The 14,549-nt window shown below is 47.2% G+C and overlaps 1 protein-coding gene across 1 annotated transcript in view; it reads left to right on the top strand.

The window, feature by feature from the left end:
- The window catches only part of LOC101989048 (protein CutA homolog), a 19,087-nt gene extending 6,374 nt beyond the window's left edge, over positions 1-12,713 (top strand). The window contains exons 2-6 of the mRNA XM_005346001.1: positions 3,679-3,824; positions 5,806-5,865; positions 7,152-7,197; positions 7,464-7,513; positions 12,293-12,713. Coding sequence (XP_005346058.1) covers positions 3,679-3,824; positions 5,806-5,865; positions 7,152-7,197; positions 7,464-7,513; positions 12,293-12,395 — 405 coding nt within the window. The 3' untranslated portion in view covers positions 12,396-12,713. The remainder of the gene's footprint in view (positions 1-3,678; positions 3,825-5,805; positions 5,866-7,151; positions 7,198-7,463; positions 7,514-12,292) is intronic.
- Positions 12,714-14,549: the final 1,836 nt, after the last annotated feature.

The raw sequence follows: 14,549 nt of genomic DNA, 5'->3' as shown, positions 1-14,549 counted from the left end.
AAAAAAAAAAAAAAAAAAAAAAAAAAAAAAAAAAGAAAATGATAACTCAGCTATTTTCTCCCACAGCTGCTGACACGTTGCTCAGGATCTGAGCCAGTGAGTGACTTCCTAAACAGACTGCTTTCTGGCCGGTCTCCACTTCTCACCAGCCCATTCTTCTGCTCTGATGGCCACTCTGTCCCCCCTCCCCACTTCAGACCTCTACCACACCTGCACCTGACACCTGACGCCCCGGTTTGACCCCTTTCTTTGTAATTCCTTCCCTTCATTCATTGCCTTCTGATCTTCTCCCTATCCATAGAAACAGGGCACTCCATACCCCATACTCCATACCACTCCATACCCTAGAGGTGGTTTAGTGTCTTGGTGCCCCCATCAATAATCTGACTTACTATTTCAGATCTTATTCAAATGGCGTTTTGGTTTAAATGTTTGCCCACAGGCTCATGTAAAAGTCGAATACTTGGTCCCCAGCTTGTGGTATGGTTTGAAGGGACATAGACTCTCTGGAGAAGGTAGGTCATTGGAGGTGGGCCTTGATGCTTACGATTTGGCTTCTCCAATTTCTGCTTCCTGGTATAGCAAAATGTGAACAACCAGCTTCCACACATTGCCTTCACCATGATGGGCTACCATTGTGTGTGTGTCCCTGCATGTGTTCGTGCAGCTGCACACACATCTGTGAAAGTCAGTGTTGAGTGTCTTCCACTCTTGCTCTCTATTTATTTGAAGTAGGGTCTCTCACTGCACCTGGAGCTGATTGCTTGGCTAGACTCTGTCCACTGGGCCCCTGTGAGTCTCTCGTCTGCCTCCTAGCACTGAGATTACAAGCGTGTGCTGTCCTGCCCAGAGTTTTGCCTGGGTGCTGGGCATCCAAGTTCAAGTCTTCATGCTTGCCCAGCCAGCACATTAGCCAGTGAGCATCTCCCTGGCCTGATGGATTCCCTTAAACTAAGTCCAAATCAATTTTGCCTCTGTTAATTTGCTTCTTGTCAGGTATCCGGTGGGAACAATGGCAAGAGAGACTAGCATGGGAAACTGGTGTGAGAAGCAACCTGTTGGTGTGCTGAGCTCGACTCTCCTGTTTGCTACGCCTCTGGAAGTGATTTGTGGGAGGAATCTGAAATGGTTTGGAGCTGTGGGCTAGAGAACCCCTGGACTGCTGTAAATAGAGCCTGTGGATCATTGTGGTGGCCGTTGAGAGGACCAGAACGACTGTGAATGTGGGTGGCAAGGATTCTACAGAGAAGCTCTTTGAACCTGAAGTTCAGGGCGGAGCCCAGCAAGGGGAAAGCAGCCGAACTTGTTAAGCTATTGGCCCTTAGGAGAAATGAACCTTAGCTGCTGGGGCATTAGGAAAGGCGCCTTAGGGTGTGGAAAACTTCATTGTGAATTCATTTGAAAAGAGAGTGCCCGGCTGGAACAGGCTGCCCAGGGTCGTGGTTTTCCAGGCTTAACCTTAAAGGCACACAGAGTACACTGCATCTGTGGTCTAAGTGGGACAGGCTACATCTGAGCTGGCAATGGAACTTGGATACTGGCATTACAGGCGTGTAAAGGGCAAGAGTTACAGGGACTGTGTCTGCCCTGCAGGGTCTGTGTCTGCCCTGCTGGGTCTGTATCTACCCTGCTGGGTCTGTGTCTGCACCGCTGGGTCTGTGTCTGCCCTGCTGGGTCTGTGTCTGCCTGCTGGGTCTGTGTCTGCACCGCTGGGTCTGTGTCTGCCCTGCTGGGTCTGTGTCTGCCCTGCTGGGTCTGTGTCTGCCCTGCTGGGTCTGTATCTACCCTGCTAGGTTTTGCTCATGCGTTGGCTCAGTTTTCCACACTGAGCCCTTATTCTTCCCTTTGTGAACAAGAATGCTCGCATTAGGATACTGCATGCATTTTGAATTATAGGAGCACACAGACAGGAGACTGCCTTGAGTCTCCTGATTTTGAACTTCTGTAGAACTGTAAGGCTCTGAAGACTTTTCAAGATAAACTGAATGTAATGAATGTTTGAATTGTGAGGTCACCATGAACTGACGGGGACAGGTATAGAATGTTCTGGGCTGATTGTGAAGTGTCCATGGTGGGCGCGTGCGTTTGAACATGTTTCCTAGCTGATGATGTGACTCAGACACAGTGAAACTTTCAGGTAGAGGCTGTTTACTGGAGGAAGTTGGCTGCTAGGAAGGGGCCTTGTGGTTTAGCTCCCAGCCAGCCTCTGTCTGGTCTCTATTTCTTGGCAAGATAACTACCACATGCCACAACTCTGCCTCTTGCCCTGCTTCCCCAGCTACACAGACCATGTGTACGTGTAAGCCAAGTTGTTTCTCATCATGACAACGAGAAAAGTAACCAATAGAGAGAGAGCACCTTCTCAGCAAAGCCTGCTTGTGCTCCGCCCCCAAGGAGAATCTACTTCTTGGTCATACTAATGCTTAGTCCCAGCAGCGTGTGTTGCAGGATTTTAAAACTGGTATGTTCGCACTCAAGCATGCACCAACCTGGAGCAGTTAGATGGATGCAAGTGAAATTATTCACTAAAACATTCGGAGAGATGAGTGCTTACCATTAAAAATAATCTTCACAGATGCTTCAGTGACCGGCAGCCACAAGTACCTGCAGTAACAGTTTCGTGCAATAGAAATGGATTTGAAACCATCCAGACTTGAGTCCAAATTCCAGCCTCAACATTTAAAGCTATGGCTTGAGAAAGTTTTTTGCCTTATTGATTTGTGGTCCTCCATTTTTTTTCCTTAGCCATAAAACGCAGAGGAAAACATCTAGGCATGCGTACTTTGTATATGTGTGGGTAAATTGTGTGTATGGGTGCCAGAGGTCAGTGCTGGTGTATCATTTTCCAGGAGCCTTTCATCTTGTTATTTATTTATTCAGTGTGTATGGGTGTTCTGCTTGCACCATGTATGTGCCTGTCCCCTGGGAGCCAGAAGAGGATATTAGATGCCCTGGAACTTGGGTTCTGAGCCAACATGTGGGTGTTGGGAATTGAATTCAAGTCCTCTGGAGAGATGACTCAGCAGTTAAGAGCAGCTGCCTGCTCTTCCAAAGGTCCTGATTCAATGCCCAGCAAACACATGGTGGCTCCCAAGCATTTGTAATGAGATCTGGTGCCTTCTTGAGGAAGAGGCCTGGTCAGTTGTCCTCATCAACTTAGATCACGGAACCCAATATGGACAAGTTCAACAGAACCACCATATACGGGCTGCCATGCGTGCTTCAGCATTGCCAGGGCATAATTTTCCATATTTCCAGCTTTTCCACTGAAACAGCATTCAGTGCTCTTAACCTTGGCTTCCTTATTTATTTATTTATTTATTTATTTATTTATTTATTTATTTATTTATTTATTGTTGGGGGTGGATAGGGTCTGCCATTGGTCTAGAACTTGCTGAGTAGGTGCCAGGAATATTCTGGTCATCTCGTTAGCCCCAGGGATCTCCCAGTCTCTGCATCTTCAGTGCTCAGATTACAAGCGTGGGCCACCAAATTCAGGGTGGCGTGTGGCAATCTCATTTAACTGAGCTAGTTTCCCAGGACTCTGGGCATGAACACTCTAAGTAGTAAAACAAGATACAGACCTCAGGAATTATTTTGTGAATGGGGATGACGAGATGATTCCAGTCTGGTGGAGCCAGGAGTCACTGACCCGTGCTTTTCTTTTGTACCATACAGATCCTGACAGTCATCCTGACGTATCCTATGCTCAGGACCTTCACCCTCTGGTTCCACTCCTCCCTCACCAGGAACCATGTCTCTGGCACTTACTCCATTGTTTTTGTCAACTGTCCCAATGAGCAAATTGCCAAAGATGTTGCCAGGTATAGTGCGGGGCTAGGTGATGCCCCTACGTGAGCGGGAAGCTACCAGGGTGCTCCTAGGGGCCACGTTGTGTCCAAAGATGAACTCCATACTTTCTGCTTGGGGTGGGATGAGGAACCCATTGGATGTCCCTGCTCGGAATGCCTTAGGGCTGATCTTCTGCTGTGCTAGGGAATGTTAAGTCATTGATGGGGCAGAAGACGTGAGACTCATAGAGTTGGTGACTTGATGGAGGTCTTAAAGGAACTGTGAAGGCCTCCACGGGGACAATTTACCCCCTCCCCCAACTGCTAGTCTAACTCCTTTTCTCACCCCCTTAGCTCAGTTCCCAAGGTCTCATGATAAGTAAGAAAGCAGAGGGCTCAAGGGAGGAGCAGGGAGACCAGCCCCTCCTTGGAACAGGGGAGGGAATCTACGACCCAGCCCTGGAGTAGGGTTCTGATAAGGTGTTTGTCAGAAACCTTTAAAACAAAAACAAACAAACAAACACCAACCAAACAAGGGTATCACGTGGCAGTGGAGGGCAAGCATGCTGACCCCCTTTCTCTCCCTTTCCTTTTTGAAGTCACTGATGCCACCCTGGGGCCCCACCCTCCTAACTTCAATAATCGCCTAATCGCCCTCTAAAAGCTCTCTCTCCAAACTCATTTAACTCATGATTTGTGGGGTTAGTTCTCAGCACAGGAATTCCGGGTACACACTCAAACCCTAGCATTCTGCCTTTGTGCCCCAGCATTCCTGACATTACATATAAAACACTGCCCTTCCATCCCCATAGCCCTAACGCTGAACCAGCTATAGCACTAGCTTGTGAAGCCAAACAAGCTGGCTGCTTCTAAAGGACAATGGTGAAGCAGGCATTTCCCTGGCTAAATAAGCAAGCAGTAAGGAAAGCTGGTCCCGGGTGTCTTGGGGTTATCCCTGCTGTGAGAAAGCACCATGGCCAAGAAACAAGTTGGGAGGAAAGGGTTTAGTTGGCTTATGCTTCCACATCACTGTTCATCATTGAAGGCAGTCAGGACAGGAGCTCAAGCAGGGCAGGAACCTGGAGGCAGGAGCTGATGCAGAGGCTGTGGAGGGGTGCTGCTTACTGACTTGCTCATTGTGCTTGCTCAACTTGCTTCCTTATAGAATCCAGGACCACTAGCCCAGGGGTGGTGCCACCCACAATGGGCTGGGCCTTCCCCATCAATATTAATTCAGAAAGTGAACCACAGTTTGCCTACAGCCCATCTTATGGATGCATTTTCTCAACTGAGTGTTTTTCTCAGGTGACTAAAGCTTGTGTCAAGTTGGCATAAAAGTAGCCAGGACCCCATGTAAGTGTAAAATTCTATAGCACTTTAACTCTGAAGGCTCAGGATAAATTCCTGGATACAGTGTGGTGGGGGAGGGACTGGGTCTTGGCAGTCCAGCCTCCACAGCTTTGCTGGGCTTAACTTAACCACACTGTGCTGGTAGCGCTGCAGCTTTGGGTCTTGGTACTAGCTTAGTCCTGGCAGCTCCCCTAGCATTGCCTAAGCGAAGACTGGCGCTCCAATTTCCACATTTTTACTTCATTAATTACTTCCCAAGGTCCTCACCTACAGTTTCATTAAGAATTAAGTTTCCAGGGCTGGAGAGATGGCTCAGAGGGTAAGAGCACTGATTGTTCTTCCAGAGGTCCTGAGTTCAATTCCCAGCAACCACATGGTGGTGGCTTACAACCATCTGTAATGAGATCTGGTGCCCTCTTCTGGTCTGTAGGCACACATGCAGACAGAACACTGTATACATAATAAATAAACAAATCTTTTTAGAAAAAAAAAAGAAAAAAAAAAGAAGTTTCCAACATAAGAATTCTCAGGGCATATGTAAAGCATAGGCTGGGGGGACACCCTAAATGATTCTTTACCTAGACTCAGATATTCACAGTAATTCCCATCCCTTCTCTTAAAACCCTGGACTTGCTCCAGTGATCACCCCCTCTCCTTGCTCTAGGGCCATATTGGATAAGAAGTTGGCTGCTTCTGTGAACATCTTGCCTAAGACGTCGTCACTGTGAGTTTTGCCAAGGCCAGGGAGGGGACTGGGAGTGTTAATATCGGGCCCTAGATGACAAAGAGAACACGGGGCAAATGTGAGCTGTCGGAGGATGTTTCAAAGGCGTTTAAATCAACACTGCACAGTCGACTTGCATTCGGAGATTTTGTTTGTTATCAGTTTATATCTCCCAAGGAAGGCAAAAATATGTTGTGTATAGAGAAAGGAGAGAAAAGTCACGCTGTTTGCTCAACTGCTCACTTTGTCTGAGCATGGCTGCTTAACTTGCCTTAACTTGATCTCTGAACCTCAGCCTAGGTCTGTTGAATTAGCCTCTCTGAGGCTGAGGCCTACGTTTCTGAATCGTTAAAATGTTCTCTAGAGGCTTATGCATGTAGCTCAGTGCAGAGTGCTTGCTTGCCTAACATGCACAAGGCCTGGAGTTTGCTCTCCAACATAAAAAAGGAAGAGGCAAGAAAAGATGGAGGGAGGGTTGATGGAGGGAAGAAAAAAGGAAGGGAGGAAGGAAAGAAGGAAAGAAGAGAGGAAGGGAGGGAGGGAGGAAGGGAGGGAGGGAGGAAGGGAGAGAGGGAGGGAGGGAGGAAGGGAGGGAGGGAGGGAGGGAGGAAGGCAGGCAGGGAGGGAGGGAAGAAGGAAAGAAGGAAGGAAAGAAGGAGACCTCATGAAATCTGAGTTAGGAAACTATCTTCAATAGATAACCTTCAGGAAGGCACTGATAGGTGCTGAATGTATCTGTTAGAATGATTGGACAGACTGACCTGTGGGGCCTTGGCCAACTCTAGACTTTTTTTTTATGGGTTTGTAGTTAGGGTTCCTATTGCTGCGATGAAACACTAGGACCAAAAAGCAAGTTGAAGAAGAAAGGGTTTATTTGGTTTACACTTCCACGTCACTGTCAAAGGCAGTCAGGGACAGGAACTCAAGCAGGGCAGGCACCTGGAGGCAGGAGCTGATGCAGAGGCTATGGAGGGAGCTGCTTACTGGCTTGCTCCTCATGGCTTGCTCAGCCTGCTGTCTTATAGAACAGGACCAATACCTGCAATGGGTTGGGACCTCTCGTATCAGTCACTAAGAAAATTCTCTACAGCCTGCCTGCAGCCCAGTCTGGTGGAGGCATTTTCTCAGCTGAGGACTCCTCCTGATGACTCTACCTTGTACCAGCACAACGGGTTTGAGGAAGATTGTGGCGACTTCTCTTCAGTAATTTACCTACTTGGGCAGGTTTGACAATTTGCCAGGCTCCTCTTGGGTCTGTTACAATTTGATTTTGTTCTCTTCTCTAGGTACTTTTGGAAGGGAGAAATAGAAGAATCCACTGAGATCTTGTTGGTAAGTGAGGATGGGGCAGAGGAGGTCTTAACAGGACAATGAGTGACATCAGGACCATTTCCAGATCCGAATTAGTGATGAGGCTGGGGTGTAGCTCAGTGATGATGTCTTACATGCACATCAATCAACCGATCGTGAGGATTGCCCCACCTGAGATGTTTGAGGTCCATTAGCAAGCGGGTGACCTGGGCTGTGACCTGGGAGGAATGGAGGGTTGAGCTGGCCTTCAGGTCCTAAGTTGCTGATTGATTTTCTTCCTGTCACAGCTAATAAAGACAAAGACTTCCAAGGTCTCCAGGCTGTCCACCTATGTGAGGTAAGGCTTCTCACTCACGAACCACAGGACTAGGTCCGGATGTTCTGGTCGCTGCGTGAATGAATGTGGGAAGAGGGAGAGCTGGGTTTAGCGAGCGTCTCCTAGAGACTCCGTGTCCATCTGGCCGATGGAGAGTAGAACGAGACAGTTTACACTGGTGGCTTCAAAATATCGGTCTCAGGGCCTCCTCATGCTTTAGAAAGATTATTCAGACTCACGAAAGCTGGGTCAATTTCTAGCTTGTTCCGAGTAATGCAGTCACAAAGCTCACTTTGACTCTCAGCGGTTGACAGCAGTGACTCACAAAGTGAGGTCTCTTTACCTCTGAGGTCTCCAAAACTTTGATGAAGTCCACGAACATTTTCAGTCATAAGTGCCAAGGATTTTGAAAACTATTTTTAGCTTACTTGACAATACAACCATTATATAGTAATAACACAAATATCATGGTTTTTGTTTGTTTGTTTGTTTTCGAAACAGGGTTTCTCTGTAGCTTTGGAGCCTGTCCTGGAACTAGCTCTTGTAGACCAGGCTGGTCTCGAACTCATAGAGACCCGCCTGCCTCTGCCTCTCGAGTGCTGGGATTAAAGGTGTATGCCACCACTTCCTGGCACACAAATATCATGTTTCTATGAAGAGTACTCATTCTTTTTCAAAACCAAGAAGTTAGTGAGAAAATGGCATCATTCACATTTTGCAAATTGTGGCTTAATAAGATGGCTGCTAGGGACAGTTTTAAGTTTACAATGACAAATTCAAGGTTTCAAAATTTAATTTTTTTTCTTGCAAACAATTCTCTCATTGGCAACAAGGACATTGTTCCCTTCTACCTCTAGTATTGGAGAAGGGATCCTGTGTCACTTCAGACCTACTGAATGGAACTGCATCCCAAGAATCATATCTAGTGATTCTTGTCCACATTACCACTTGAAGCATTGGTCTAACCTGTTGCCTCAGTGCTGGCCATGTGTTAGATCACTTGGAGATATTTTTCAAATGTCCAACATAAGCACTACCTAATGGATTTTAACTTGGTTTGTCTGTGAGAGGATCAAATGATTCGTTATTATTATTATTATTTTATTCTCCCATACATTACATCCCAACCTCATTTCCCCTCCTTCCACTCCTACCAGTCCCTCTTCCTACTCCTTCTCTCCCACGATCTCCTCTTCCTCCTGTTTCCCTTCAAAAAAAAAGAACAGGCCTCCCAGACATATCAACCAAACGTGATATAACAACTTACAAGAAGACTGGACACAAACCCTCATATCAAGGTTGGACAAGGCAACCCAGGAGGAGGAAGAAGGGTCCGAAGTGCAGGCAAAAGAGTCACAGACACCCACTTTCCTGCTGTTAGGGGTCCCACAAGAACACCAAGCTATACAAACACAACATATAAGCAGAGGACCTAGCACAGACCCATACAGGGTCTGTGTTTGTTGCTTCAGTCTCTGTAAGCCCCTATGAAGCCTGGTTAGTTGGTTCTGTGGGATTTCTTGTGGTGTCCTCGATCCCTTTGGCTCCTACAATCATTCCTCCCCCTCCTCTGTGGGGTTCCCTGAGCTCTGCCTCGTGTTTGGCTGTGGGTGTGCATCTACTCCCATCGGCGTCTGCATGAAGAGTCTGATGACTGGCTAGGCACTGGCCTGTGTGTTGTAATAGGAGCGGCGGGGCTGCACCCTACTCCTCCCACCTATGTTTTAACCTATCAGGGCCAAGCAGTTTCTTTATTGCTTAACCAATGAAATCAACAGATTGATATATGACACTCCCACATCACCTGTGAGTATAGGAGAATATCATTAGGAGTCATTTCATCGACCTTTTATAGGGGGGGAGGCAGTCATGCTTGGTTCTATCTGGGTCTCTGGAATGTCCTGCCTCTGGTTCCTGGCCATCCAGGCAGTGTCTGGTGTGGGCTCCCTCTTGTGGCATGGTCCTCAAGTTGGACCAGTCATGGGTCGCCACTCCCACAGGCTCTGAGCAGCCTTTGCTCCCACACATCTTGCAGGCAGGGAGAATTGTAGGTCAAGTGTGGGGTTCTTAAGGGGCACCCCAGGTGGACTGCTGTGCCGGCCGCCTGGGCTACACTCCCTTGCTCTGCATGGTAAGAATCATCTCCTCACATCGTAGGAAACTAGGATTTTGTGGCCATAGAGCTGTAAGCTGAGTCTCAATTCTGACTTCAGAGAAGACCCTTTTGTTAACGTCAACAGAGGCGAGGGAATAGGTAGCTTGGCTGAACCGAACTGTAAGCTGTGAAGGGCAGCTTCTGGGTCAGGAGAACTCCAGAGTTCTGCTTCTTATGTTGAAGTCTGGCTTCCTACTTGATAGTTGCACCCTAATGCTTGTATTAGTATATGTGTATATTTTTTGCCTCATCTGTCTATATCTATAAAATGGGTACCAAACTACCAGGTTGCTATACATATTAGACTATAGGCAGTATACCTATGAAGTGTTTCAACAGTTCATCTTATTGCTAAGGTGTCTGATTCTTTGAATTCTATATGTCTCTTTATCAAAGAAGATTCTGGCCTTGGTGTCCATGAAAGAAGCTTATCAAAGTGATAATCAATCCTACTTATAAAACACTATGATTAGTTAACCACGTTAGCCCATGAGAACTTCCCAATGACTCTACTTTGATCAGAAAGTAAGCAAAGAATTATTTCGTTCATCTGACACATGAGAGACTGGCCTGAAGATGACTGGCCCTGGGCCAGGTGAATTAAGCAGAAGCAGGCGACCGAGCCAGGCTTTCAGTAAGGGCCCCGTGGGCGAAGGTCAGGGATTATTTGGCCTTGAGGCTCAAGAAAGGGGAGTTTGGTGGATCAGCAGGAACAGTGAAGATTTTCTAGGTAGGACGGAAAATACAGGCTTTGGGGAGGGGCAGGAAGACACAGCGATGTGTGTGGATGGAGGTGAAAAGAATAGTGAACATGAGTGTGTGCAACGCTGGTCATTAGCTAGTTCTCAGCAATCCAGCCAAAAAGGTGTTTTTATCCCTTTCTGTGGAGACATTCAGAGAAATTAAATGACTTGTCCACAGTCACAGACACAGGGCAGACAGGGATTCCAGCATGGGAACGCTTGGGGCTCAGTGGATATGGGAAGTGCACGAGCAGCTGGGGAGGCTGGGATGGGAGCCGCACAGACCAGCTCCATCCACTGTTCAGTTCCCATTTGGGCACCACTTGTAATGTGAGCCACAGTGAATATATACATCAATTTATTAAGGGATGCAACGGGGAAACAGACTTACAGATACAGGACAAGGGATCACGAGTTGCAGAGTCCTTCTGTTTAGCCCAGGGAAGCTGGGGACCGATCACATGTGGTCACTTCATGTCACCTGACCTGGTCTTCACCACCAAATAGAGAGCAGGACCCTTTTCTCTCTCCTAATAAGCGGTCATGTCCACAGACAAGAAGCACACCTGAAGGCTGGTACCCCAAAGATATTGGTGGAATGAGCTCCCACAACACACAGAACTAGTAAGGGCAGACTTTGAACCCATATGTCTAAGATTCTAAAGCATCAGTCTTCAACCTGTGGGTTGAGATTCATAACAGTAGCAAAATTACAGTCATGAAGTAGCAACGAAATAATTTTATGGTTGAGAGGGTCACCACAACGTGAGGAACTGTGTAGTTTTTTTCTCTTTACTCTTTGGCTTTTGCTGGGGGCCTGCCACCCAGTTCTCAAATAAATCACCATGGAGTCTTATTCTTTCTTATAAATGCCCAGCCTTCCTTAGCTTGGCTTGTTTCTAGCCAACTTTTCTTTTCTTTTTTTTCTTTCTTTTTTCTTTTTCAAAAAAAGATTTCTCGGGCTGGAGAGATGGCTCAGCGCTTAAGAGCATTGCGTGTTCTTCCAAAGGACCCGAGTTCAATTCCCAGCAACCACATGGTGGCTCACAACCATCTGTATTGAAGTCTGCTGTCCTCTTCTAGCAGGCATATATGCAAACAGAATATTCTATCCATAATAAATAAATAAATATTTTTTTAAAAAAAGATTTCTCTGTGTAGCTTTGGAGCCTGTCTTGGAACTCACTTTGTAGACCAGGCTGGCCTCGAACTCACAGAGATCTGGCTGCCTCTGTCTCCTGAGTGCTGAGATTAATGGTGTGCGCCATCACTACCCAGCTCTAGCCAGATTTTCTTAAATTATCCTGTCTACCCTTTGCCTCTGTGGTTTTACCTTTCTCTATCTCTGTATAACTTTTCCTTCTTGCTCCATTGCTGGCTGTGTAGCTGAGTGGCTGGCCCCTTTATGTTCTCCTCTCCTTGGTCTAGCTCCTTCCTCTATTCTCTCTGCCATCAGCCAGCCCCACCTCTCCTTTTTCCTGCCTCACCGTTGGCCGTTCAGCTCTTTATTAGACCGGGTGTTTTAGACAGGCACAGTAACACAGCTTCACAGAGCTAAACAAACACAACATAAAAGAATGTAGCACGTGTTTGCATCATTAAATAAATGTTCCACAGCATAAACAAATGCAGCACATCCTAAACTAATATCTACAACAGAACTGTGTTAGGAAGGTTGAGAACCACTGCTCTAAAGGTACTGATCCAGCCCAGCACCTGCTGAATAGGAACCAGGCTCAGACAGGCTGAATAGGAACTAGGCTCAGGCAGGCTGGACCACGCAGGGCATTAAGCTGTGAGCTGCAGCTGCTTGCAGGGGCCTCCAGAGAGCCTGCGGCCTGGGTTTTATCAGGTAGGGTTAATCCTGTCATCATCACTCAGAGTTCTGCTTTCTTTCCAAAGGTTGGCTCATCCTTTTGAAATCCCAGAGGTCTTCAGTATAGCCATGGACCACGGAGATGCTCGCTATCTGAAGTGGCTCGAGGAGGGCATGAAGGAGAACTAAGCAGAGCTTAGGCTGCTGGCTGCTGAGGCCTTTCCTGACTGCTCTGGGAGAAGCCAGCCTCTGCCTCCCCAGGGGTTCCTAACAGCACAGAGGTGACCTGTGCAGGCCCAATGAAGGGCTGAGAATTTCAAGGTGTGAAGTGAAGGCCAGCCAGGTCCGCAAGAGCCAAGTGCAGCCTGTCTTGGAGTGCTGTGTATTTTCAGGCAGCCAGAGGGTGTGAGGGTGAGGAGTGGGGGCAGAGGGGCGGTGGTAGTGAGCGCACTGGGCCTACTACCATAAGTGCCCAGATGTAATCACTCCTCTGCTTCTTGTGGGGACAGAGAGCCTTTCTCACCTGTGTGTGTGTGGGATAAATGTCTTCCAAAAAACAAACAAACAAATAAAAAAACTGGTATGTGTTCTTTTCAAAATGATGAGTCATAGGGATAGAATTTCAGGGGTCAGCAGAATTGCTTCTTTGTTAGAGAAGCTTTTGTTGCTCCTGAACTTGCAGAGGTAAGGCTGGGAAGGGGCTTCTTGAGCCTATGCAGTCTAGGGGAATATATGGGTTTCAACGCAGCCTCGTGAGCTGAGGATAAGTCCTGACTCTTACTAGACTTATTGTAACAGACATGCAAAGACCCTACAGTCAGGGCTTCAGCCCTGGGAACCCGCTGCACCAGTGTTCTTCAGCGTTGCTGTACAGTTTCTGGGGCTGACAGAGGAACCACCGAACTTCTCGAGGAATGCAGCCCCATCCATGCCCCGAGTGAAGCTGCCAGAAGTTTGTAAATCTTTGCTGTGATCTCCCCATTTTATGCATTATCAAGAAAAACTGCACTTCGTGGAATTTCATACAGGGAGGCACACGGAATTATAGAGTCTAACAGTAGTTTCTCATCTCACGAGAGGGTTCTCCGGCACCTGTTGCAGGGATCTCTAGTGAAGAGAACAGTGAACACAGGATGCGAGCCCAAGGCTCTGAAAAGGGAGAACTGAACTCTCCATGAATCTCATAAGGGAATTCCACGATGGGGGACCACAGGGAGTTGGAGTCAGGATCCAGACAGCTATGGTGTCCTGGCCTCTTCTATGAGGGGGTGTTCCATATGCCAAGTGGAACATGTCCTAGTTCTGATAGCTGCTGTGTCTCCCACCTTGCGCTCCAGATACCAGATGGCGAAGGGTCTCCAAGGGCCATCAAACCGCCAGAGAATTCCACTGGTACTTTTGATGGTTGAGGAATGGTGATGTCCTTGGTCTTAAACCCCAGTTTCTGATGTATATACAAGTCTTGAAGACATTATTTAAGATGTACTAAGGACCCCGGATAGGCCATCATTGCTGCTTCTAGGTCAAGTTCAGTTTCTAGATCTTCCTTTCAGGACCTATTTCCATCAGTGTCTCAAGTCTTCCCCTCTGTGGCAGATGGGTGACCTCTCTGTGCACTGTCCCTGTGCTAATGCTGTCCCTTCTACCTGGAGCTACTCCTTCAAAGGCCTCTCTTCTGGGCTGGATCACGAGGTGCTGGAGGTCAGAGGCGTGTCTGAATCTTCTTGGTCTGTTGCACAAGTCTGGGAATTATTTCCCACATTGACATTTCAGTTTCAAGGGTTTAAATAAAAACTTCTTTATAACAAATTTACTTTTAAATTTTGAAATAGGCAATATATATATATCTTGGATTTTCTTAAACTCTAAGAGAATGTGGCCTTCATTGGTTCATTTTCGGTTTTACATATACCATCACAAAAGCCTTTCTTGGTGACCTGTCTGCCACCGTGTACAGGAAATGGGAGAGAGGGACACTTGCTCCCCATCTTATCCTTGTAAGTTAGGCTCATTTGTTAGCATTTTGCTGATGAAATCTGAGGTCAGAGGGCATAAGCCACTTAAAGATTTATTTATTTATTTATTTATTGTGTACACAGCGTTCAGCCTCCTTGTATGCCTCCAGGCCAGAAGAGGGCACCAGATCTCATTACAGATGGTTGTGAACCACCACGTGGTTACTGGGAATTGAACTCAGGACCTCTGGAAGATCAGCCAGTGCTCTTAACCTCTGAACCATCTCTCCAGCCCCGCCCCCCCCCCAGTCTGATTCTAATCTAACATTCCTACTGTTTTTTATTCAGGGGCCAGTTTCTGAGAACCTACTGTAGCCACTGGCAAAGT

Source organism: Microtus ochrogaster, chromosome 4, assembly GCF_000317375.1.
Source record: "Microtus ochrogaster isolate Prairie Vole_2 chromosome 4, MicOch1.0, whole genome shotgun sequence".
Taxonomy (NCBI): Eukaryota; Metazoa; Chordata; class Mammalia; order Rodentia; family Cricetidae; genus Microtus; species Microtus ochrogaster.
Note: the sequence above shows the minus strand (reverse complement) of the source record. Positions and strands in the feature narration are given on the sequence as shown.